This window comes from Myotis yumanensis, unplaced genomic scaffold (genome assembly GCF_028538775.1).
Source record: "Myotis yumanensis isolate MYYU_CA2020_CCGP unplaced genomic scaffold, mMyoYum1.0.hap1 SCAF_14, whole genome shotgun sequence".
Lineage (NCBI taxonomy): Eukaryota > Metazoa > Chordata > Mammalia > Chiroptera > Vespertilionidae > Myotis > Myotis yumanensis.
Window position 1 is genome coordinate 26562066 of NW_027223765.1, and position 26020 is coordinate 26588085.

The following is a 26020-nucleotide window of genomic DNA, read 5'->3' on the forward strand; positions in this document are numbered from 1 at the left end:
CCCAGTCTATGTTATGAAGACATAACACTGATATTCTGTAGTCATATATAGTTGTCTCTCTCCCTTAAAACAAAGTTTCACGATCCTGTTTGCCACCATATCCTGGCACCTAGGTAAGCACTCAAATATTTTCTGAACAAAATTTGAAGTCCTTATGTTAAATAAATACTTAAAATGATCCTTTCAGATGAGTAAGTCAGATCATGCCACTGTCCTGATTAAAACCTTCCAACGGCTCTCCATCTCACTGAAAGAAAAAGCCAAAGTCCTTACAATGGCCCACAAGGTCCTACATGTCCTCTTAATCCTCCTTTCTGAAGCATCCCTTAATATCCTTCCCTCCATCTCTTGCTCATCATACTACAGCCACACTAATGTTGGATAGACACTTCACGCACTTTCCCAGAGGCCTGTCTGTTTTCCCTCTGCCCAAAAACCTTCTTCACCAGATAGCCACGGGGCTAACTATCTCACCTCCTTCAAGCAAATTCAAATATCGTCTTTTCCATAAAGGATACCCCAATCACACTATTTAAAATTACAACCTTCCAGACCCCGTAACCTGTCTTGCTCTTTTCTCTTCCCTTAACACTTAGCACACTGTAACATACTATATAGTTTAGTCATTTATCATGTCTGATTAATGTCTACTTCCTCCTGCTAGAATAGAAAGTAAACTCTAAGAAAGTAGGAATCTTCTGCTCTGATCACAGATGTATCCCATGTGCTAGAGCGGTGCTGATCAGGCACACAATATTTATTTGCTGAAGGAGTGAACTTTAAGGAAAACCCTGCTACAACAGAGCTTCTTAAACTTTAATGTACACAGAAATCACACTGAGGATCTTGTTAAAAGGTAAGTCCGAGTTGGGGCCCAAGTTCTGCTTTTATAACAAACTCTCAAGCTATGCTGCTGCTGCTGGGGTCTGAGAGCAGCAAGGCTCCACCCTGCCCCAGGTCCTCCCATATCATGCTGTACATAATGAAACACTTAACAACCTACCAACCAAATAATAACTGTAACCAGTACAGGGCTGACTCAGAATTTTTCAACACACAAAGGTCTATTCTGCTTAGTAGACAAAAGAAAGCAACTTAATTTCCAAGAACAGCAGGTGTGTCACTTTTAACAGAAATCTCAGATTTAAAGCCTCCCAACAAATATAATGATATACTCACATTAATTAAAAATATCTAGCAATGAGATATCTATGTTAATGGAGACTACAGTAAAAACTATGTATTTATGAAAATAAAATAACTGAGATATGAAAGTCCAATAAATCAAAAACTCTAAAACCAAGAAAATAAAGCATCAAACAAGATGTTTTCAACTGTTCTTACCTCAAGAGCTTTAAGAAAGCATTCGGAATTGTCTGGAGACTTTAAAAACTTCACAAAAAACGGTTCTTTGTCATTTTTGGACATTTTTGAACTGTCAAAATAAGAGAACCATTAACAAGAACAAAACCACATTATGCATCACTCTATCTGCTTAAGGGACCTATTTTTTTCTGCGCAGACAAGAATGCCTAAGGATAGGCATTTTGGCCTCCTCGCCCGTGAATTCATCCACTTTGTTTGTAAGAAACCCAGGAATGTAGGCAAAGAAAAAGATAACCTGCAAGTCAGAGGACCAACTCAAGGTCCCGGAGCTGAATACGTTAAGGGCCTTCACTATCGGGGCTCTAAGTCCCCTAAAGTTTAGGGCCTAAACCAATGAACGATCCATTGCATTCAGGACGAATCCGTCCCGGCAGGTAACCCTCGGCCCTCGCGGCCTGTTCGCCCACCCGCACCTGGGCTTTAATGTAAACGTGCAGCCGGGGAGCAAGGCGCTGCCTCCCCGGCCCCTCGGGGAAGGCCCGGCTCCCGGCCCAGCCGCAGCCGCCCCTCCCCGTCGGTTACAGGCGCCGCCAAGGCCAGAGGCGGCGGCGGGACCCCCCAACTGCGGCGGGGAAGGAGCGGGGTCCCCTCTCCGCGCCTCACTCACCTCCGTGGAGCTCGGGGGTTTGGGGGCAGCGTGTGGGGGCGCGCGCAGCCAGCGGGAGAGCGGCTGGGGTCGGGCGCCAGCCCGGCCACACCCGCCGCACCCGCGGCGCCCCCTCCCCAGGCAGACGCGGGACCCGGAAGTTGCCGAAGCCCCGAACCGACTTTCGCGCCAACCGCGCGGACGCGCTCACCTTTTCCGGCGGAAGTGACATCACCTGCAGCTGCGGGAAGGGGTGGAGTCGTCCACCGGGGTGACGGGCAGCGGGAGAGATGCGTGTAACGGCCGGCTTTGGGGTTCAGGGGGACTGGGGCCGGGTGCCCTGGGGCTTCGGAGGGCGGACCTGGCCCCGGCGGGAGTCGGCCCAGCACCCTCGGCTCAGGCGGTGGGGCCGCGGGGGATTAAGGCGCCGAAGGGCCGCAGCTCCGGACGGGGCTGCTGGACCGAAGTACCTTAGGGGAGGTCCTAAAACAAGGAAATGTAAAGCTTAAAGCCAGGGGAAAGAGCGACTCCGCGGTATATATTTATTTTTAAAATGTATTTTTATTGATTTCGGAGAGGGAGAGGGAGAAACATCAATGATGAGAAAGAATGATGGACTGGCTGCCTCCTGCACGCCCCCCATTGGGGATCCAACCTGCAACCTGGGCATGTGCCCTTGACCAGAATCGAACCCAGGACCCTGCAGTCCCTAGGCCCAGCTCTATCCACTGAGGCAAACCAGCCCCGGCTCGGTAAATATTTTATACCTGCCGTGGGCCAGGCAGTGCGTGAGAAACCATCTATCACCACCCAAAACAACTCTACGAGGCAAACAGTGGTATTTTCATTTCACAGATGTAAAAGCTGAGGCTTAGATAAGTTAGGTGATGTGTCCGAGGTCACAGTTAAGTGGTAGGGTTCAGATGTAAGCCAAGTCTTTTTATCTTTCTGCATTTCTTTTATTTTCCATCACCATTTATCCCCCCTATGCTTCCACCCCCATCCACCCCCACCCCCAATCACCACTGTTGTCCGTGTCCATTTAATTGTCTGTTGAATCCCTCCACTACCCTCTACCACCCCCACCACCAGCCCTGACTGCCTGCTATCCATGAGTCTGTCTCTATTTTGCTTGTTAGTTCAGTTCATTAAATTCCACATATGAGTGAAGTCATATGGTGCTTGTCTTTCAGTCCTGACTTGTGGATGAAAATAGGGGTTCTATGGAAAGTAACCTCACAGAGTGATCTAATCATAAATTCCTACCTGGGCAGGTATGATGGGTAGTCAAGCCCCAGGCATAGAACTTTAGTAAAAGACTTATCTTTACCTTAAGGAAGCCCTGTCCATCGTTTCTGCGCATCAAGGTTAACACACCTTTGAAACGGCCCCCTTCAGTCTCCTCCTCCCAGTAGTGCCCACCCTTTCAGAGCCCTCCTTATAAAGTGTGAATCTTAACTATCCTGTAATTTGGCTGGGGCCTTGCTTTCTCCCACCTTCAAGCAATCTTCCTCACATCCAATCTCAAATGCCTAAAAGCAACTGCAAACTGTTAGCCTCTAGTCTCCAAAGCATGTATCTCAGTCTATTGAAATCTTGCCTCCAGGTGTATCCTGTTTGGCAATAAATTTTTACAAAAATTCTCTACAGGTTTGTGGGTTCTTATATCCACAGACTCCAGAGCCCATGGACAGGGCTCTTTTCCCTACAATTTAACAAGAATATAATCACTGCTTACCACAGCCAAGAGGGCTGGAGGGAAGAAAGATGTCTGGATGACTAGATTGCACAGCAAGTGCAAAGAAGTCTTTGCCAAGATTGCCAATGGCCCTCTCCCCTCTTTCTCCCTTCAATGAGCATATCACCTTTCTCTGTAACTCCCTGAGTCTAGGGGAGATCTGGGATGGAAACTAAAGTTCAAATGGCGAAGACTGGGGGAAAGGAGGTAAAACGGGACAGCAAAATCTTGGCGTGTTCATGATGAACAAGTCTGTTCGAATGGCAGACCGCTTAGATAGTGTTTCTTATTTTAAGCTTGAGATTGAAAAGCTCATGATTTTGGATTGAGTAATGTGAGAGTTTAATACCATGTTCCTTGATTGTTTTTCTTTTTAGCAACTAAAGATAGCAATGAGCAGCTTGGGCCTAAGTATGTGAATATACCCAAGCCAAGTGAGTCAGAATCAGTAACATTAGGGCTCAATGTAAAGACCTGGTGTTGTTGTTGCGGACAGGGCGAGGAAAGCCTTAAAAATAAAGTTGTCAGAGTTTAAAAAAAACAAAAAAGGATGCTACAGTTAATTGTTAGGGAACAAATCTGTCATGAAGCTGTAACAATAATGACTATTCATAGGGTACTTTACTAGTAGTATCCATAAAGGACTCCTGCTTGCACTATTTCTGTTTACTTTTCTCAGCAATCCTCTAGTACTATGGTTCTCAACCTTCCTAATGCCGCGACCCTTTAATACAGTTCCTCATATTGTGGTGACCCCCAACCATAAAATTATTTTCGTTGCTACTTCATAACTGTAATTTTGCTACTGTTATGAATCGTAATGTAAATATCTGATATGCAGGATGTATTTTCATTGTTACAAATTGAACATAATTAAAGCATAGTGATTAATCACAAAAACAATATGTAATTATATATGTTCGACCCCCAAAGGGGTCGCGACCCACAGGTTGAGAACTGTTGCTCTGGTATGTGGGCATCACTGTCCCATAGTATGTAGACGGGGAAAGTGAGGCTCAGTGACTGTGTCACTTGACCAGGGCCACACAGCCAGGAAACGGGTGTACCCGGGCTGGAGAAGAGGTGGCCTGACTGGAAACCCTGGGCCCCTCCTGACCAACCACACTGCTCCTTGTCACATGCTGCCTGCCCATCTCTGCAGGAAGGTCTGCACTGGGGCCTTGCTGCTAATGAAGATGAGGAGGACAACGAAAGCGCTCTTAGCTTTTAGCCAGCTGAATTTGAATAGGAGGGGAGTCAACCTTGCAAGTGACAAGTTCTCCCATCTGTGTCTCCACATGGGCAGAGAGGCATTAGCTAGAGCAGTGGTCTCCATCTAGTGTAGTACCTGGAACAGATGCCTCAGCCTCACCTAGGAATGTGTTGGAAATCAAAATTCTTGGGCCTGACCTCAGGCCTGCAGAGTTAGGAACTCTGAGGGCAGGTGCCAGCATTCTGTGTTGGCACAGGTCCTCCAGGTGATTGTGATGCACATTAAAGTTTGCTTGAACAGCTATCCCTTAGCAAAGGGTGAAAATGGTTATGGGAGTTGCGGTTAATGAAGATTTCCTGAAAATGGGGAATAGCTGTGATGCACCCCCATGTAACTCTCAGAAGAAGGAGTTCAGGGATTAACTTTCCCCTCACCTCCCTGGCATTCAGGGCCACCTCCCTATTACTTTGGCACTTCTTCACCTAGAACCAGACACTCCAGACCCTGCTTGCAGTAAGATTAAAGGGGACTTTATATTTATCTATTTGTAGAATGGAAAAACACAGGAAACAAATATGGCAAAACTGTTATTTTTAAAATAGAGGTGGTGGGAGTATGAGTATTTCTTGTTACATTTTGCTACATAGATAAGATTTCTCAAAATTAAAAAATAAACTAAAAATAGATTTTTGAGGGTTTTATATTTGTTTTTCAGTGCTATAAATGAATGAATTTGTATAAGTAAAGAATTTATAATTTAAAAGGAGACTAGTAATCTTAAATAGTCTTTGCTGTGGCAAAACATTTAAACTGTTGTCTTCAGTAACGTGGAAAGTAAAACAAACCTACTGAGTCTGCTGAGGTGGAGGGAAGCGGGTAAAATAGAATGTTAACAGCACATGTTGGTACTGGCTGCATATAATTAGGTATTATAAGAAAGACAACAAGCTCCGGGTAGAATTGGTTTGTTTGCAAGCCAAAACAAAAGAGAATTTAGCAATCTACAAATGTGAGGTTTTGCAAGGTTGGAAAAGCTGACTGCATCTAGGCCCTAAAAATGAGATATACCTGAGAGAGGTTTTAAATGGCCATTGCAACCCATCCATGTAGAGGATCTAGTTAAGAGTATGGTCCTTTGCACCCAAGCCAGGTAAGCAGCATGGAATGAGAGAGCGGTGTGGGGCCAAGGACAGCAATCAGGCTTGAAAATCAGTTCGAGGGAAAACTGTGGAGTGGCTACTGTTGCAGGGAAACAGCTCTTCCAGGGCTCCCTGGCAACTCTGCACATATCCATATGGGCAGAGGTGAGAACTGTAGCACATCTAACCTTCTGCTCTGCTACTGTGAGAGGCTGTGTCAAAGCAACAGAGATGGCTCTAGCACTCTGGATGTCCTTCCTTTGCACCATGACTTTGTCCCTGTACATAGGAAACTTTTGGAGTTTGCTCCATCCTGAGGTCAGAGGGCACCTTGGATTTCAGCTGTGTTAGCTTTAGATAGATGATTAACCTTAGGAGGCATGTTCACCTCTGAAGTTTGGTTTTTATCAGCAGATCTGCAAAGAAGATTGCTCAACCCACTTTTGAGACAATCATTATGTTTATTTATTCATTTATTTGTGTGTGTTTTGGAGCCCTATATTATAGCAGACCCTATTTTCCAATCTAGGATTAGCATACTGAACAAGAAAAACGTGGTCTCTGCCCTCATACCACCTATTTCCTTTCAAAGGGATGAATAGATGAAGTAAGAGCTAGAGCACTTGTAAATGAGCACAATAACCTATAAAATTCATTCACTCAGAAATAATATACTAGTCTTAAATGATAAAGATTAAGAATTAGTAACTAATTCTTAATCTGTCATGATGACGTAGCGTGTGCAGGAATTTGTGCCCTGTCGAGGACAACTAGATGTGGCTCAAGCACTAGGAAACATGTGCATGAGAGCATTAGAGACTAAAGGTGCCAAGTTTCTGGAAAAGGGGAGGTAACACAGAGGTGAGATGACATTCTGCAACCACATTTTCCTGGGGGCATTTGCCACTTCTGGGCGCAAGGGAAGAGGGGTCTGGAAGAGGCCCACTGCTAGCAGAGCTCATGGCAGTCCCAGGGCTGGGAAAGTGGAAGCAGAGGCATGACTGCCATCAGAAGGGAGGTGCAGTGAACTAAGCCTGACGAATGACCAGTGTTCCCTTAAGGTATTTGGCACAACTCCAAGCTCCCTGGAATGAGAGACAAAAAGGAAAATTCTACACCCTAGAGCAGCGGTTCTCAACCTGTGGGTCCCGACCCCTTTGGGGTCGAACGACCCTTTCACAGGGGTTGCCTAAGACCATCGGAAAACACATATATAATTACATATTGTTTCTGTGATTAATCACTATGCTTTAATTATGTTCAATTTGTAACAATGAAAATACATCCTGCATATCAGGTATTTACATTACGATTCATAACAGTAGCAAAATTACAGTTATGAAGTAGCAACGAAAATAATTTTATGGTTGGGGGTCACCACAACATGAGGAACTGTATTAAAGGGTCGAGGCATTAGGAAGGTTGAGAACCGCTACCCTAGAGGGATCCCAGTGACTACACTAGGTGCATTAGTTCCTACAGCTGCTGTAACAATTACCACAAACTTACTGCCTCAAAACAACACAATTTACTATCTCAGCTCTGTAGGTCAGAAGTCTGAAAGGGTTCTCACTGGGAACAGTTGAAGGTGTTATCCGAGCTGTGCGCCTGTCTGAAGGTTTGACAGGAGGTCCCATTTTCTTGCTTTTGCTCCCATCTTTTGGCTCATGGCCTCCCTCCCTTTCATCTTCAAAGCCAGAAACGGCAGAGTCTTGCTTACACTGCATCACTCACACACTAACTCTTTTGCTTCCCTCTACATTTGAAAGACCCGTGTGATTTACATTGGCCCACCCAGATAATCCAGGATAAAAGTCACCTGGTTAGTAACTGTGTTTCCGTCTGCAACCTTAACCCCTTTTTGCCATGTGACTTAACATATTCACAGTTTGTGGGGTGAGGACATGGACATCTTTGGGGGGCCATTATTCTGTGTACCACACCAGGCTTTCAGTGGGAAGGCACGGGAGCTTACCCAAACTGCAACTTAGCCTCGATGCAGCATAACCCCGATTGGATCAAAGTGATCAGTCCCCACTCTATCTTTTTAGCAAAATAAAAGGATGAATGCACTTTGGAAATGATAGCAGATCATCCGACACCTCTAAAAAAAACTTTATACACAATGTCCAATTACTTGTTCAAGCAAAAATTAAAAGGCATGCCAAGAGAACTATGCATCCAAAAACTAATAGAAAAACACATAATATACCAGTAAATAGATCTACCCCTTCATCTATGGTGTTAGATATCAGAATAATTATTACTTTTGATCATCAGTGATTATAAGAGGGATGAAGGGGCTTCCGGGCTCCTGGTAATATTCTCTTTCTTTATCTGAGTACTGGTTACATGGGTGTGTTCCTATTGTGTCAAACCATAGGCTGTATACTTATCTGTATAATTGAATAAAAAGTTTGTATTAAAACTATATAAATTTCTTTTCCTCTAAATTAAAAAGAGGAAGGGACTGCTATTCTCATTTTCAAAAATGCTAAAGGTCAAAGGATTCCTTGGGTGAAAGAAGGAGAAGTAGCTGAGAGACCCAGCTTGGCATCTCTGCCCCTAGGGGAGGTGCCCCTTCTATTGGGGGGGGGGGGGGCAGCAGGTGGTTACGAGGACTTGTGTGTTATCAGCACAGCTGGCCCAGAGTAAGGGTTTACCCCTTAGCAGCCTCTGGGGCAAATCACATGCCAGGGATCTCTTGATGAGTGTCTCACCAAGGGGAAGACTCATTCATCCTTTCTTTTGTGATTATGTTCAACATGGATTGCTGGTGTAGAGATTGCTTGAATCCCTGACCAGAAATATGCTAGCTATTTCCAGCTCAAGAGCAGAGGGGCTATGGTCAGCAGGGACCCTGCCAGCCTCTATGCCAGGGGTCCTCAAACTCCGGCCACAGGCCACATGCAAATACAAATATTGTATTTGTTCCCGTTTTGTTTTTTTACTTCAAAATAAGGTATGTGCAGTGTGCATAGGAATTTGTTCATAGTTTTTTTTTAAACTATAGTCCGGCCCTCCAACGGTCTGAGGGACAGTGAACTGGCCCTCTGTTTAAAAAGTTTGAGGACCCCTGCTCTATGCACACCATGGACCCTGTGCAACAGGCTGCTGTGCCTTTCTCAGTGGGCTCCAGCTGGTCTCACTCTGAAGCCCAAAGGGTCACCTTAGAAACTAACCAGCTGTGAGAGGTCCCCTCCTCCCTCCATCCTACCCTAGTCACCTGGCACACAGAGGGGGACAATGCACATTCTGGAATTGGACACTTAACTCAGTTGGCTGTAGGGGGGGAGGGGGAGGGATGGTGATAATCTTTCCATTAGATTGTTCAAGTCTGCCCTTGACCTTGTGACTTCTGTGATTTACCATCTCTTCTGACTCCCTCGGGACTATCTCTACCCTCAGTGGAAGGCAGGGTTAGTTTCTGCTGGAGGGATTAACTTTTCATGTCTTGGTAGGGTCTGAAACAAACAACATTTACTAGCAAAGATTCACCCTTTGCACACAAGAAGAGGATGTAGAATAAAGATTTTTTTTGTGGGTTAAAGTAATAAGATAGACTGTTTAAATTTAATTATAACTTATATTCTGAAGGCCCAATTCTGAGGATGCTTTATTAGATAAAGTCTTGGATAAAGTTTGAATTATGCCATTACCAGTTCCAAAACTAACTGAATAGAAACTCTATTTTTTTTTTTTTTTTTTTTTTTTTTTTTTAAAGAATTTTTGTGAGTTTATTTGAGCCAAACTGTTGACAATTGCCGGGAAACAGAACCTCAACAGATTGAGATAATGCTCTGGAGAATGGCGGGTTATGTCTATATTTATACACTGCAATCAAAGGAAGGTAGACATCAACAGCAGGGATGGAACTGGAGAGCATTATGCCAAGCAAAACAAGCCAGTCAGAGAAAGACAAATATCACATGATTTCACTCATTCATGGAATATAATGAACAACATAAACTGATGAATGAAAACAGATCCAGAGACAGAGAAGCATTGATCAGACCGTCAAACCTCAGAGGGAAGGTAGGGGAGGGTGGAGGTAAGGGGAAGAGACCAACCGAAGGACTTGTATGCATGCATACAAGCCCAACCAATGGACACAGACATTAGGGGGGGTGAGGGCATGAGGGGGGGCAAAGGGGGGATAAGGACACATATGTAATACTTAATCAATAAAGCAAAAAATAATGAAAAACACAACTAAGGAAGGGTCATAGGTTGCTGGGGTCCAGCCCCAGCAGGTCCAGGGGTCCCCAAAGGTGTGGACGGAGTCAGCGAAGAAGGAATGACACGGAGGCTGCATTCAGTTGATCATCATAGTCGGGTTCTCTTGACAGGGTCTCCTGCCATGTTCTGTAGCCATGTTCTCTTGCTAGGTTCTCCAGATGCTCCAGCCAGGTTCAGTCACCAGGTTCTGTAGCAAGGTTCTCCAGCCAGGTTCTTTCCAGGTTCTCCTGCCATGTTCTGTCTAGGTTCTCCAGTGAAGTTCTGTAGCCAGGTTCTGTCCAGGATCTTTTGCCATGTTCTCTGGCTAGGTTCTGGATAGGATCTGACCGAGGGTCTGCTGAAGAGCTGATGAGGAGCTGATGAGGAGCTGATGTGGATCTGATGTGGAGCTGATGTGGAGCTGATGTGGATCTCTAGAAACTCTATTTAAAATGTATTCAGGGCCGAGACCGGTTTGGCTCAGTGGATAGAGCGTCGGCCTGCGGACTGAGGGGTCCCGGGTTCGATTCCGGTCAAGAGCATGTACCTGGGTTGCGGGCACATCCCCAGTGGGGAGTGTGCAGGAGGCAGCTGGTCGATGTTTCTCTCTCATCGATGTTTCTAACTCTCTATCTCTCTCCCTTCCTCTCTGTAAAAAATTAATAAAAATATATTAAAAAAATAAAATAAAATAAAATGTATTCAGGGCAAAAGACTTGAACCAACCCTTTACACGAGAGGGCTAAATGGCCAATAACCATACAAATTGATAGTCATCCTCATTCGTCACCAGAGAAATTCAAAATTATAACACAAGACCTCCAAAATTCCTACCAAACAGCAAAAAGGTGGAGCAATCAAATTCCCATATCTTAAGTTGGGATTGCAAATTGGTTCAACTACTTTGGAAAACTGTTAGACAATCTCTATTTAAGTTGAATATATGTCTACATTACGACCAAGCAATTACTCTCCTGAGGAAAGACCCTGCAGAAATGCATCCCTATATGCACTAAAAGACATGTACTAGAAGGCTCATAGCCGCGCTCACTTCATGAGAGCCCAAACTAGACACTACCACCATCAGCAGGAAAGATAAGTGTGCCACATACACAGTATGGAATAAGATGCAACACCGAGAATGCATGCAGGACAACTGTTCACAAATATAAGCTTGAGTGTAAGAAGTCAGACACAACATTGTACGTATGTATTGTACGATTCTACCTCATTAAAATTCAAAAATCCACGGAATTAGTGTATGTTGTTGGAATCTATGATAATGGATCTCTTTGGGGGAAAGTGACCTGAAAGAGGGCACCGGGGAGCCATCCCTGCTCTGCTCCCGTCCTGTTTCATGCCACCGGTGCTGGTATGTGGATGTGTTCACAGGGTGGCAATTCTTCAAGTTGTACGCCAGCATCTGTGAAGTTTTATGTATGTTTGTTGTGCTTCAATAAAACCTGCTTAAACGTTATTTAAATCCGAAGACTTCCTCCAGGAAGAGCTCACAGACGGGACGATTGGGCTGCACGCAGCAGGGGTGAGTAGCAGCAGCCCTGCCCGGGTTCAGAGCTTCATCTGATCTTGGCCTTCAGCAGAAGGTTGGAGGGACCTTGTCATTTGTGGGGCGTGAGTTCCAAGAGGGGCCCGGAGGGGGCAGCAGAGACGCTTTCAGAGGAAGATTCTGAAAACTGTTCAAAACGTTGTGTGCACATACTTTCCTGGGGGAAGGGTCCCCAGTTTTCACCGAGGACTGGCCTCCAATCCTGAGGAGTCTGTGCTCAAACATTAAAGAGCTGCTTAGCTGATGGAGCTCCGGAGGTTAGGGAATCTAGCGGACCGGGGCCGGTCGCTCTTGTCTCGTCCAGCGGGCTCCAGGTTGCTTCGGTCGTACCTCCAGGGCGCGTATCCCTCGCCCGGGGCTCCAGCCTTGCTGCTCGGGGCGCTGGGCAGAGGGCGCAGGCTAGGGGCAGGGGGCGAGTGGGTGACAATTTGCCGTCCTCCAGCCCCACGGAGGGCCCCGGCTGCTCTGGGGCGAGGTGGGGTGTGGCAAAGGTGACCCGGAAGGGCGATCCCTTCGGAGGAGGCGGATCCCTCACCCTCCCCACCCGGAGGACCGGTGGAGCTGTCGGAGGCGGCTTGGAGCCTGCTCCGGTATCGCTCCGCAGTGAGGATGAGACTCACCATCTGCACCCTGCTGTGCGCGGGGGCGCTAGGTGAGTGGCGCACCGGGGGCGGGGTTGGGGCCGGCCCTCCAGGACTGTGACCCGGTACCGGCCGAGGGTCAGCCATAGCGGGACTCTGAACCCCCTGGGTCTGAGGAGCCCCAAGGCCGCCTAGCACCCAAAGGGCCTTCTGCCCAAGGTGCACCCAGACACCTGACCAACTTAGCCTAGGGCTGGGGGCTCACAAACTAGGACTAGCTGTCCAATCCTGCCTGCCGCCAGGATGAGCTAAGGATATTTTCTGTATCTTTGAATGGCTGAAAGAAAATCAAAAGAACAATAGTTTTGACACGTTAGTTACATGAAATTCCAATTTCGGTGTCCATACATAAAATGTTATTAGAACACAGTCACACTCGTTCAGGTAAGTGCTGTCCATGGCTGCTTTCAGGCTTCAAGGACAGAGTTAAGCGGTTGCCACAGAGACTGTGTGGCCCACAAAGCTTAAAATATTTACTCAGCCCATTACAGAAACAGTTCGTGACCCCCTGGCCTAGAGGCTGTTGATCCTGTTTACAGCGAAGGAAACAGGAACAGAGGAGGAGGAGTTTCCACAGGGCTCACCTGTTATTATTAAGAGGGAAGGGCACATGTCAGATATGCCTTGACTTGTCAGGTGTCTAAGCAGAGGATCTTTCCTGCTCTGAAATGTACACCTCCCATCCCTACCACACACCAGCGAGGGAGAGGAATGAAGGGGGGAAAACCACCACCCTACAGTGGGATCCTCCTGCCACTCAGTGCTGTGTGACTCTAGGCTGTCCCTTGACCTCTCTGAGCTGTTGTCCTCATTAGTTCAGTAGGAATTGCTTTTTCACAGTAAGTACACAGTTGCTGTGAAAGTGGAATGAGATAATGTATCTAATGGCAGAGCTCTAGACACAGGTGAGTTAGCACTGGTAAAAAATCCCGCACATAAATGTAGGGGCGCCCTCCTGTGTTATGGGGTGGGCAGTGCTCTTGGCTGGGTAACTGCAAGGAAGGTGGTGGTGCAAAGTCAATAAACTCAGGCATGTGCAGAGCCCTCGCTGGCTCAGCAACTGTTGTTTCTGTCCAGCCCTGGTTCGGTCAGGTCTCAGGCTGTCTTCAGTCACTTCTGGAGTAGGGTATCTTACATAGGGGAGGGGCAGTCTGGGCAGGGCAGAGGAGGGAGAAGGCAGGAAAGGCAAGGAGTGCTGTGGTGGGCCCTCCTTGGCCCAGTCTGCCACACAGGGCCTCACCGTGAGCTCCTGGCGCTGGGGAAAGGCTGGAAAGGTAGAGTACAGCTATGGCCCAGCTACCGATGGCCACAGGAAATCCATGGTTCAGTCCCCAGGTCTGCCCCAAATTCTTCCTGAACAGGGCTTCTGTTCTTTGTTCTTCCTCCACCTTCTCTCTTGGCAATGTCAGGGGCTGACCAAAAGTTCATTTTTCCAATCGGCGCTGTGTTTACAAACCAGAGACAAGAGCTGCCTCTCCTTCCCTTGTCCCAGTCTCAGAATGCAGTGGGACCTGTACCCTTCACTGTTCATGGACAGGAGTGGGAGGAGGGCAGGACAGGACAGAGGGGATATAGCCTGCAAGTCCCTTCAGAGGGTGCTGCTCTCTCTCCCACTGGGACGGGGCTCTCTGTCCTTTCTCCTGTAGGGCTGTGCCTGGCCTTCCCCGACAAAAATGTGCAATGGTGCACCATCTCGGATCATGAATTCGCGAAGTGCTTGAATTTCAGCATGAGTATAAAGAAAGTCCTCCCTGAGGCTGGTCCCGTCGTTTTGTGTGTGAAGAAAAGCTCCTACCTTGAGTGCATCGAGGCCATTGCGGTAAGTCATTGCTGCCTAAAGGAGAGTGGAAGTCAATCCACACTTTCTCTTGCTCCTGGCGTTCTGGAACAATTCTGTACTCACACATAGGAGGCTGATGTACTTCCGAAATGAACATAGGAGCGGCTACCTTTAAGGAGTCTTAAAGCAAAATTCATCATGCTCTGAAAGGGGGCTATTTTGAGGCACTACGTTCTCTGAACTCAGGGAAAAAATAAGAATGTTTGCTATCAAAATAACATGGTTTGGAAGTTCTTAATACATCATGAAAGTAGATGAATGATGGTCACGGGGAAGAGAAATATGGTGACAGAATTGCAGATGATAGCTGACCCCTTTGTTTTCTAGGTTTTCCAAAATCCTCTTCACTCCTTCAGCATTGTTCCTGCTCATTTGAACCTGTGTCAGATGCTGTGCTGGGCAGTGGGGCTGCAGTGGTGGATTTAAAGACACATACATGGTCCTTACTCTTGAGGAGCTTACAGTCTAATCAGGAGAGAAGAAAAACATGCAAACGAACAGACATGTAATTTCAAATTGTGTGATATACAATGAAAAATGTACAGAAAGGGGAAAGGTAGAATGCTCTGACTGATCACTGAGTGTCAGGAACAATCTCCCTGAGAGGAAACAATGAAGCTGAGACCCCAGGGAAGAGCCAGGGTATAATACTCCAGGCAGCGAACACAGTGTGTGCAAAGGTCCTGAGGCAGGGGAGAGCTGAGCTTGTTTGAGTTGCTGTGGAGGAATCAGGGTAACAGAACAGAAGAAGCAGATAGTATAAGGAGCAATGAGGTGGAAGAGGAAAGACTCAGCCAAATGGAGCTTGATTAACTCAGGAAACCAGTGATTTGGTACAAACTACTGGTGTGTTCTTTGTTTTTAAATTGGACCTCAGTTACTATTATGGCTTAATTAGAACCCTTGGATTATGATATATGTTCAGCTTTGGTCCCTGCATGCCCCTCTTTATTTTTAAATATGTTAATAATATAAAATCATACTATCCATGAACCCACCACAAGTTCTCAAAACTTCATTATCGCCAATAGCTTACTTCTAGGATTGCTTTGCGGCAGCATTGGATTCTATGGGAATGGTGACACTTGAAGTTATGGAATCCCCTGGCCTCAGCAGAGGGCCCACGATAAAGAGGTCACCAAGGAAAAAACAAGATGGCGGCATAGGTAAACACTGGAAATTGCTGCCTCGCACAACCACTTCAAAAATACAACTAAAAGACAAAACAGACATCATCCAGAACCACAGGAAGGCTGACTGAGTGGAAATTCTACAACTAGAAGGAAAGAGAAAAGCACACTGAGACTCAGAGGAGGTGCGGTGTGGAAGTAAAGTAGAGAGGTACGGAGGTGCACGCAGAAAGGGCTGGCAGCTGAGGACGCGGTTGTCTTTTTCAATCGGGAAGGAGTCTCAAGCTCCTAACTGCACTGAACTCCAGTTCCGGGCGAGTCTCTGGGGACCCAGACTCATACAGGAGAAACTGGACTGTCTGGCATCGGTCGGAACTCGAGGGTGGCTTTCTCTCAGAGGTACTTGCAGCGATTACCAGGACACTGAGAAGCAGGGCCTCTTAGGGTAGGACTGCGGAGCAGCCATAGCTGCTTGCTCTGCCCTATTGATCCCCAGAGACCCCGCCCCACCCAAGCTGTGTGCAGAGGCTTTTGCATATGAAAGGCCTGGCCCTTTGCAATCTGAAAATTACCTAACAAACTGCAGCTGGGTCAGAGAAACCCAGAACTTCCAAAAAAAGGCCCAAGGCCCCACAGCAGCTTGCATTGCTTCACAGCTGGGCTCCTGCTGGGTAGCCTAAGGCAGAGGCTAAATTAGCACCTCCTTAGAGATCCAAGAGCCAGTGTACCCAGTGGTCAGAGTGGGACCATCCAGATTACAACTCCTCAGATTCATAAGGGACACACTCAGGGGGAAGACTCAGTGAGCACCAAAGCCCCACTGAAGCAAGTCTTGCCCCAGAAGGGTGTCTCCAGCACAGAAGTTCTCCCACTGCAGACACAGCTGATTCTCACAGCCAATTGGCCTGGAGGTCAATTCCTCCCAGTGATACCTACAACAATCAAGGCTTAACTACAACAAGACTGTGCACAAAGCCCACAAGGGGGTGCACCAAGAGTGTCCACCTCAGGTAACTGGGGAGGCTGAGCCACTGGGCCCTATAGGACACCTAGCACACAAAACCACTCTACCAACACAGGGAAGCATAAAAAATGCGGAGACAAAGAAATCGGTCACAAATGACAGAAATGGAGGAAAGCAAATGACTGGATATAGAGTTCAAAACCACACTTTTAAGGTTTTTCAAGAATTCTCTAGAAACCGCCGATAAACTCAGTGAGACCCTCAAGAAATCTAGTGAGACCCTCGAGGTTATGAAAAAGGACCAACTAGAAATTAAGCATAGACTGACTGAAATAAAGAATATTATACAGAGTTCCAATAGCAGACCAGAAGATCGCAAGAATCAAGTCAAAGATTTGAAATACAAAGAAGCAAAAAACACCCAACCGGAAAAGCAAAAAGAAAAAAGAATCCAAAAATATGAAGATAGTGTAAGAAGCCTCTGGGACAACTTCAAGCGTACCAACATCCGAATTATGGGGGTGCCAGAAGAAGAGAGAGAGCAAGAAATTGAAAACCTATTTGAAGAAATAATGACAGAAAACTTCCCCTACCTGGTGAAAGAAATAGACTTCCAAGTCCAGGAAGCGCAGAGAACCCCAAACAAAAGGAATCCAAAGAGGACCACACCAAGACACATCATAATTAAAATGCCAAGAGCAAAAGACAAAGAGAGAATCTTAAAAGCAGCAAGAGAAAAACAGTCAGTTACCTACAAGGGAGTACCCATAAGACTGTCAGCTGATTTCTCAACAGAAACTATGCAGGCCAGAAGGGAGTGGCAAGAAATATTCAAAGTGATGAATAGCAAGAACCTACAACCAAGATTACTTTACCCAGCAAAGCTATCATTCAGAATTGAAGGTCAGGTAAAGAGCTTCACAGATAAGAAAAAGCTAAAGGAGTTCATCACCACCAAACCAGTATTATATGAAATGCTGAAAGGTATTCTTTAAGAAGAGGAAGAAGAAGAAAAAGGTAAAGATACAAATCATGAACAACAAATACACATCTATCAACAAGTGAATCTAAAAATCAAGTGAATAAATAATCTGATGAACAGAATAAACTGGTGAATATAATAGAATCAGGGGCATAGAAAGGGAGAGGACTGACTATTTTTGGGGGGGGGGAAGGAGTGCGGGGGGTATGGGAAGAGACTGGACAAAAATTGTACACCTATGGATGAGGACAGTGGCGGGGGGCGGTAAGGGCAGAGGGTGGGGCGGGAACCAGGTGGAGGGGAACTATGGGGGGAAAAAGAGGAACAACTGTAATAATCTGAACAATAAAGATTTAGTTTAAAAAAAAAAAGAGGTTACCAAACAACAGCACCTGGGTTCTCAATGTGCACATGTAAAAGCATGGCCGGGCAGGGGGGCCTGAGTGATTGACTGCAACCTCCTTCAGAGCCTGCAGTGCCTGGGCTGTGCACCCAGCCTGGTGAGGGGAGGGCAGCTTTCCACCAGGAGGCCTGCGAGTAAAGCCTCTGAAGCTCAGGTTGATCCTAAAAGATCACACACAGGTTTCTGAGCCAAGAACCAGACTCCTCACCAGGAAAAAGAATACCAACCCATTCCTTCCTCTGTGTTGGAGGAATAGGAATATGGTGGCCAAACTCCCCCACTGGGGTGGTGGAGTCAACTGAAACGGTTTAGTGTGTGGTCTGACCAAGGTGATGGCTTTTCTGGCCCCCAAAGTCACCCTCACTCACCTGGGTTTAGGTGGTCTTTCCTGGAAGTGAGGACTTCATTGGTGTCTGGTTTGTTCCTTTTCAGGACAACAAAGCAGATGCTGTGACATTGGATGCAGGTTTGGTGTTTGACGCGGGCCGAGCCCCCTTCAACCTGAAACCTGTAGTGGCAGAGTACTACGGGTCAAAAGAGAGTGAGTTCTCCCTGGGGACCCGGGAGAGGGTTTGTGGCTGTTGTTCTCTCCTGATAGACCCTTGTTCTCTCCTGGTAGACTCTTGTCTTATTTAGGCAGGTAATGGAGGAATGAGTGGGCAATGTGGTGCCCTATAAGCCCCCACAGGCAGAACTCAAGGTCTCTGTGGCTTTGGGCTGGCTGAGGACTGGTGCTGCTGACACTGACCTCCTGGGCCAGGAAATGTGCTCCCTGGAGAAATAGAGCAGGCAGTGTATAGCCCAGTGATGGCGAACCTTTTGAGCTCGGCGTGTCAGCATTTTGAAGAATCCTAACTTAATTCTGGTGCTGTGTCACATATAGAAATTTTTTTATATTTGCAACCATAGTAAAACAAAGGCTTATATTTTTGATATTTATTTTATGTATTTAAATCCCATTTAACAAAGAAAAATCAACCAAAAAATGAGTTCACGTGTCACCTCTGACACGTGTGTCATAGGGTCGCCATCATTGGTATAGCCTGACCTCAATCATTCCAGTTTAGAGCTATATAGAGAGTCCTCCATGAACCACAGGTGCCTCACTCAGAGGAGAGACCACACTGGAGCACACACTCTGAGAGTAACCTATCTCTGGGCTTGTGTCCCTAGGTCCCAGGAAATACTTAGAGGGAGTCAGGAATGTGACCTCTGGTTTCCAGGTAGGCTTGGGTTGATAGATGTAGGCAGACAACCTGCAGGGCCAGCGTAGGAAAAATCATGTGCCTGTGGCCTTCTGGCCAGTGTTTGCCTGGAGGGTTATACGAATGTCCCCTCTCTGGTCCTTTTCTTCCCTGCAAACCTAGGGAAGTTACTCTGATCTCTCCTTCTTTGGGACCCAACCCAACATAAGTGTGGCTTGTGGGTTCCCCTTCCCTAGTCAGGAGCTCAGTAGTGAGGAGTAATGTTTCCCTGAAGCCCAGGTTGTGGGTCTTCCATTCACATGTCTCTTTGTAGATCCACAAACCAGCTATTATGCTGTGGCCGTGGTGAAGAAGGGCAGCGGCTTCCAGCTGAATGAGCTTCGAGGCAAGAAGTCCTGCCACACAGGCCTTGGCAGGTCCGCTGGGTGGAACATCCCCATGGGCACACTCTATTCTGAATTGCCTGAGCCACAGGAATCTCTTCATAAAGGTAAGCAGGCAGGAGGGTGTGTGCCCTTGGGCAGACGTCCCTTCTTTAGGTGCCATACAGGCCACCCTGAGGTCACTCAGACATGATCAGGTGGTCATGTGTGATGATTCTTGGGGTGGAGGTGAGAGGTTAACCAGCTTTAAACTGGTTGGGTCTGCAACACTGGCAGCCCTTGGGAGGGTTCGGCTGAGTCTTCTCTTCCCTGAGCTCCTGATACCTCACAGAGGCTGCCTGGAGGAGTGGGTGGGAAAGGGCATCAGGCCAGACAGAGGGTTCAGGCAGGACCAAGGTCAATGGGGCCTATTGCCCACTTCCCTGGGGTGCCTTCCTTTCTGTGTTTCCCCTCCTGCTGGAGCATTCTCTGGTGGCCATCTGCTGGCCATGAGCCTGGCATGCAACTGTCCAGGTGGGTCTGTCATCTCCTGGGCATGACTTCCAGGGAAGACTTATCTCTGAGCTGTTCCAGTGTGACAAGTCAGGGAGGGGGCTGACAGTGTCCTAAGACAGGCCTTGATTGGAGGCAGGCATAGGCCTGGTCCTTGGGGAGGGCGGTGGGCGAATAGTTGTTAACATGTCCCTTTTTGGAAACCTTGATCTTGACCAGTGAACACACATACGGGCAAGCTGGGCCTGGTATGCTGGGTTTGTTCTGGTCACTCTCTGGTCACTCAGGAGCCTGGGTTGGGAGCTGTAATTGTCTTTGGCCAGGTTGGCTCATATTCCACATCTCTGTCTTGAGCAGCAGCGGCCAATTTCTTCGCTGCCAGCTGTGTCCCCGGTGTGGATGCGACAGCCTTCCCCAAACTGTGTCAGCTGTGTGCTGGGAAAGGGAAAGACAAGTGTGCCTACTCCCATCATGAACCGTACTTTGGCTACTCAGGTGCCTTCAAGTGAGTGAGACTCCCTGTTCCTCCCCTGCTTTCTCTGAAGATGGTGAAACGAAAGCACAGGGATTAGGCAGGGCTGCCCCAGACCCCCTAGAGCAGCGGTTCTCAACCTGTGGGTCGCGACCCCTTTGGCGGTCAAACGACCCTTTCACAGGGGTCGCCTAAGACCATCCTGCATATCAGATATTTACATTACGAGTCATAACAGTAGCAACATTACAGTTATGAAGTAGCAACGAAAATAATTTTATGGTTGGGTCACAACATGAGGAACTGTATTTAAAAGGCCAGAAGGTTGAGAACCACTGCCCTAGAGGGGCAGTGTGAAACCCAGGTTCTGAGTGCCTCCTAACCATCCTGAGGAGCAGTCTTTTGTGTGGGAGGCCCTCTCATCTCCCAGAGTCTGGGGTCTGTCTATGTTACCCTCCTGGACCCTCCTGGAGGGTGGAGGGGATGGACCTGACTCTGGGACTCTGGTATCCACAGATACAGGCTTGGGCTTCCATCTGATTAAAGGCTAGGATCTCCCAGTTTGCTTCTTTCTGCCTGAGCATCTCCCTGTGTCTGGGACACATGTGCCTGCCTCTCCCCACCTCCTTCTCAGCCCTGTGAAGGCACCTCTCCCTAGTCCATGTTCAGTAAGGGAAATGGCTACCACTCAAAACCAGGCTGGGGATCCAAGGCTATCCAGAGTTTTGATCCTACATGTAAAAAGCTTTAAACCTTTATTTTAAAAAAAATCTATTGCTTTTGGCTGCTTTTGAAGAGGAAGGTGAGGGTCCTACTTTCACACCATCCCTCCCCGGAGTTGTCTGGGATGTGGCTACAGGGCTCTACTTGCCTCAGCCCTCGGCTTGGCTGTGGGGGTTCAGGGCCATCACCTCTGTGAGGACAGATGGAAGTCTGAGAAATGGCACAGCTCTGTGAGCCTGTGGCCGGGGCAGAACCTCAGAGGGTCTGCACGGGGAGGGCCAGGCCCTGTCCTGGAGAGTGCCCTGACCGCAGCTGTCCTGTTCCTCAGGTGTCTGCAGGATGGAGCGGGGGATGTGGGCTTCGTGAGACATATGACTGTGTCAGGTAAGTGCTGGGCAGAGGAGGAATCATGTGCGTCGCGCGTCGCACCCTGGCCAGGGGAACTGATTTTGCCTCAAAGTTTTCCTACATCTAGAGATGGGTGGTGACAAGATCTTAATGAAATAGGAGGGTATCTGTATAAAACACATTTTTGTTATTTGTACATTGTTTAGTGCTCAATTTGTTCAGTCTATAACTCTACTAAACAGATTTTCTGAATATTTAAACATTGCTTAACTAGTAAAACAAAATGAGTTTCAATAATCAAATTATCCCAGTCACTGAAATACCAATTTCAAATTTAATCACGTTCTTCTGAATGCCTCAGTACAAATGGCTCCCAAATGCTCAAATATCTGCAGCAAAACCCACACTATCATAATGATTTCAGAACTTATTAGCACACATATAATAAGTCTATTGTAAAAGCATTATTACTACGGACAATAATTTCTTCTTTGTTTCTATATTTAAGCAAACAAACAAACACCTTTTCAGGGTTTTGGGTAATTTATCACAAACAAAAAAATAACAAAAAAGTTTTTCAGACAAGATAAGGGTACAGACTTTGGCTTTTATAACCGATTGAATTTCTTTCAGCTATAGAACACACTTGTATCACTCCCGATGTTTAAAACCAAGTATATAATCACTGTGCTAAATTCATTTTAAGATTCATGTCTGCTACCTCAAGGAAAACTTTAAGTGCTTGCTTTCTACATGGGCCTTCGCTCCTCATAACCTAGTTTTTCTCTTACACGAAATAGGAGTTTCCCTTGTTTTGTTCTCTTGTTCAGCCATTCACAATTCACTGTCTCCTCATTACTACACATTGACCAGGTTTGTTAGCATTTTGGTAAGTGATGCATGTCTTATTATCAGTAATTTTAATCAGTGGGGTCATCTAGGGGTTTCATCTCCCAGGATCAAGTTGTTCCAAATAATTGTCACTGTTATCTCCTCTGGTTGCTCAAGTTACCACAATTATGTTAGAGGGCAGCACCTTCTAACACTCACCCTAAAGTGTTTAAAACATCCTCACTTTCTGAAAACAACAGGTTGTCCTAGACCAGTGGTCGACAAACTACGGCTCGCGAGCCACATGTGGCTCTTTGGCCCCTTGAGTGTGGCTCTTTCACAAAATACCACGTGCAGGCGTGCATGTACAGTGTGATTGAAACTTCGTGGCCCATGCACAGAAGTCGGTATTTTGTGGAAGAGCCACACTCAAGGGGCCAAAGAGCCGCATGTGGCTCGCGAGCCGCAGTTTGCCGACCATTGTTAGACCATCCTGATTATCTTTGCTGAAAGCCACTTGTCTGCTATTACACAAGACCCCTTATTAAAAGTAGCTGTTTATGAGAGAGTGTCCACTGGGCTTTAGGGATGAAAATGAGTGTGGGTGGTGAGTGACTAAGGTGGAAAAGTTAGTTCTTTCTGAAACTATTAGATCATATTGAGTCTTTTAACTTAATTCTAACATTACTAAATCATTTAAAAATTTTAATATATTTAAAATGTATTTTCTTGCCGAAACTGGTTTGGCTCAGTGGATAGAGCATCGGCCTGCGGACTGAAAGGTCCCAGGTTCGATTCCAGTCAAGGGCATGTACCTGGGTTGCGGGCACCTCCCCGGGGTAGGGGATGTGCAGGAGGCAGCTGATCGATGTTTCTCTCTCATCGATGTTTCTAACTCTCTATCCCTCTCCCTTCCTCTCTGTAAAAAATCAATAAAATATATTATAAAAAAAATAAATAAAAATAAAATGTATTTTCTTTATGACATTCCTAATTAAAATGGTAACATTCACAAGAACTCTAATTGTATTCCTTCTCTCTCTCTTTTTTAAAAAAAATGTTTTAATTGACTTCAGAGAGAGGAAGGGAGAGGGAGAAAGAGATAGAAACATTAATGATGAGAGAGAATCATGGATCGGCTGCCTCCTGCACACCCGCTCCTGGGGATCAAGCGTGCAACCTGGGTATGGCCCTGACTGGGAATGGAACCATGACCTCCTGGTTCATGGGTCAATGCTCAACCACTGAGCCATACCAGCCCAACTTCCTTCTCTTTTGATAGGAGATTTATCAACCACAAAGGCCTTCTGTATGAATTTGATAGGGCTGACATAACAAAGTACCTTAAGCAACAGAAATTTATTGTCTCATAGTTCTAGAGGCAAAAGTCCAAGATCAGCATGTTGGCAGGGTTGGCGCCTTCTGAGGCTGTGAGGGAAAATCTGTCCCATGCCTTTCTTCTAGTTCCCAGTAGTTTGCTGGCAGTCTTTGGTGTTCCTCGGCTTGTACTACATTATCCCAATCTCTGTCTCTCCATGTCTGTCGGTGTCCAAATTTCCTCTTTTGATAAGGGCACCAGTCATAATAGGAGTAGGGCCTACCCACTCCAGTATGACTGCTTCTTAATTACATCTGCAATGACTCTATTTCTAAATAAGGTCACATTCTGAGGTCATGGGGATCAGGACTTTAACATGTGAATCTGGGCAGGGGGCGCACAGTTCAATCCAGAACACCTTCTAATAGCTAGACGAGGAGAACCAAAGAGCTTGTTTTCCTTACAAGGCTTTCTGGTCCTTCTCTGTAGCTATAGAATGCCCTGCCCGGCTTCCTCGGCCCCTGTCCCTCCCTCACCTGCCCTACCACCTTTCTCTGGTGGGTTCTGTCTTTAGGGGGAGACCAGAATTATCCTAGCATGGCCACATGTCAGCCTCAGATTAGCAAGTTTGATGAGTTACCTCAACTCTCTGAGGCTATTTCCTTTTTCTAGAATGGGATAATTGCCCTAGCCGGTCTGGCTCAGTGGATACAGAGTCGGCCAGAGAACTGAAGGGACCCAGGTTCAAGTCCGGTTAAGGGCACATGCCCAGGTTGCAGTCTCCAGCAGGGGAGGGATGTGCAGGAGGCAGCCAATCAATGATTCTCTCATCATTGATGTTTCTCTCTCTCCCTCTTCCTTACTCTCTGAAATAAATAAAAATATATTTAAAAAAATAGAGTAGGATAATCACATCACCGGCCTCCTTCAGCTGCTATGAGGATTAAGTGACAAAGAGCACGGAGCGACTTCAGCACGGTGTTTGGTGTGCTGTGAGTGCTCGGTAAACATCTGCTGTCACCTTTCATATTAGCAGAGCCATAGGGACAGGGGCAGTGGGAGGGCTCCAGGCCAAGCATGCCTCCCAGCCCTGTCTCCCCAATCATCTCTTCTCCCGAGGCCTCAGGTCCCTCATCTGTAGAAAATGTATTTGGAAAAGATTCTCTTTCAGTCCTCTTAGTGTTGTTAAAAGAATGATTGAAGAAGACAGTTTTGGTGATATAAACAAACGTTATTAACACTTCAAGAAGTGGGCAGTCTCCATGTGGAATTGCAAAATGGGGAGGAAAGCAGGAAGCTTTTACAGGACAAAGAATAAAAAACAAGGAAGAGACACATAGGAAACATTTCGTTGGCTGGGGCCACACTCTCAACCTTGTTTGGGCTGAGAAGGAACAAAGAAAGAAGTAGAGAGCCCAGAGTTGGGTTGGCAGTGAGGACTGGCTGGATACTGCGCTTCTGATCACGCAGAACATTACAGGGACATGAAAGTTATCTAAGTTTTGGTTTGTTGACGTGGCATCCTGGGCAGGAGCGGCTCCATCTTGGGCCTAGAAGGTTATTTCAACAAGGTCAGGTAGTGTGTGTTTTAGTGAGAGAGGGGGACCATAGCTGATGTCTCTGCCTACAGTCTGTTGGCTCCTTTGGGCTTTCTTCCCCCAGAGAACCTTGCACGCCAGGCTGACGGGGACCAGTACGAGCTCCTCTGCAGGGACAACACCCGGAAGCCAGTAGACCAATATGAGGAGTGCCACCTGGCCAGCATCCCTTCCCATGCTGTCATGGCCCGAGGTGTGGGCGGCAAGGAAGACTTGATCTGGGAGCTTCTCAACCAGGCCCAGGTACCAAATCCACTGTCCTTCCTGCTTAGGAGTTGCTGCTTGGATTCAGGACACCTTCCTTTACTCTCTTATTGCCACTCTGGCAGTCCTGTGGATCACGGCAGGAACCACACCACACATCATCCTCTTCACTGACAAGCCACTCCGTCTGTATATGTTATAGGCAGCAGAGGACATAAAACCCTCACCTGGCATCACTGACCTGGTGGGCCAAAGAATCTGCAGAAGTTCCTTGTTGCCCCAGTGTGTTCTTTTCGTTCTAAGTGGATGCAAGTGTCCCCTCTCCATGAAGTGTCCCCTCTGTTATCCTATTGGCATGTGACCCTGCCCTCCTGACTTCCCTCAGGCTCAGTAACCCTCCGCGAGCATTCCTCTCTGTCCTGCGTTGGTGGCATTCTCTCCCAGCCAGCCATCATTCATCACCCATCCCTGTTGGCGCTCTCTGTTCAGCACTGGGGGTCCAGAGATGAACTAGACAAAGACCTGCCCTTGAGTTGCTCACAGAGAAATGTGGACACATACAAATTATCAGGAGGTGGGATGGCACAATCTTGGGGACATGTATTATGTACTTTGCGGAGGACAGAAGGACTGATTTGC

The 26020-nt window shown here is 46.9% G+C and overlaps 2 protein-coding genes and 1 long non-coding RNA gene across 7 annotated transcripts in view; 1 reads left to right on the forward strand and 2 right to left on the reverse strand.

Annotated features, from left to right (window-relative positions):
- Positions 1 to 2211, reverse strand: part of TOPBP1 (DNA topoisomerase II binding protein 1) — a 44943-nt gene extending 42732 nt beyond the window's left edge. For 3 of the 4 annotated variants that reach the window (XM_070433427.1, XM_070433425.1, XM_070433428.1), the window contains exons 1-2: positions 1994 to 2174; positions 1345 to 1435 (exon numbers count right to left, since the gene is read on the reverse strand). In XM_070433427.1, coding sequence (XP_070289528.1) covers positions 1345 to 1428 — 84 coding nt within the window. In that variant the 5' untranslated portion in view covers positions 1429 to 1435; positions 1994 to 2174. The other variant, XM_070433426.1, reaches the window with a different exon arrangement.
- A 6877-nt stretch (positions 2212 to 9088) lies between these two features.
- Positions 9089 to 26020, reverse strand: part of LOC139022369 (uncharacterized) — an 82240-nt gene continuing 65308 nt past the window's right edge. For both annotated transcript variants that reach the window (XR_011473693.1, XR_011473694.1), the window contains exons 4-5: positions 18176 to 18315; positions 9089 to 14793 (exon numbers count right to left, since the gene is read on the reverse strand). This is a non-coding gene — a long non-coding RNA (uncharacterized lncRNA). The remainder of the gene's footprint in view (positions 14794 to 18175; positions 18316 to 26020) is intronic.
- LOC139022365 (inhibitor of carbonic anhydrase-like) overlaps positions 12385 to 26020 on the forward strand; it is a 31179-nt gene continuing 17543 nt past the window's right edge. The window contains exons 1-7 of the mRNA XM_070433430.1: positions 12385 to 12499; positions 14135 to 14307; positions 18240 to 18348; positions 19326 to 19502; positions 20245 to 20392; positions 21411 to 21466; positions 25242 to 25420. Coding sequence (XP_070289531.1) covers positions 12457 to 12499; positions 14135 to 14307; positions 18240 to 18348; positions 19326 to 19502; positions 20245 to 20392; positions 21411 to 21466; positions 25242 to 25420 — 885 coding nt within the window. The 5' untranslated portion in view covers positions 12385 to 12456. The remainder of the gene's footprint in view (positions 12500 to 14134; positions 14308 to 18239; positions 18349 to 19325; positions 19503 to 20244; positions 20393 to 21410; positions 21467 to 25241; positions 25421 to 26020) is intronic.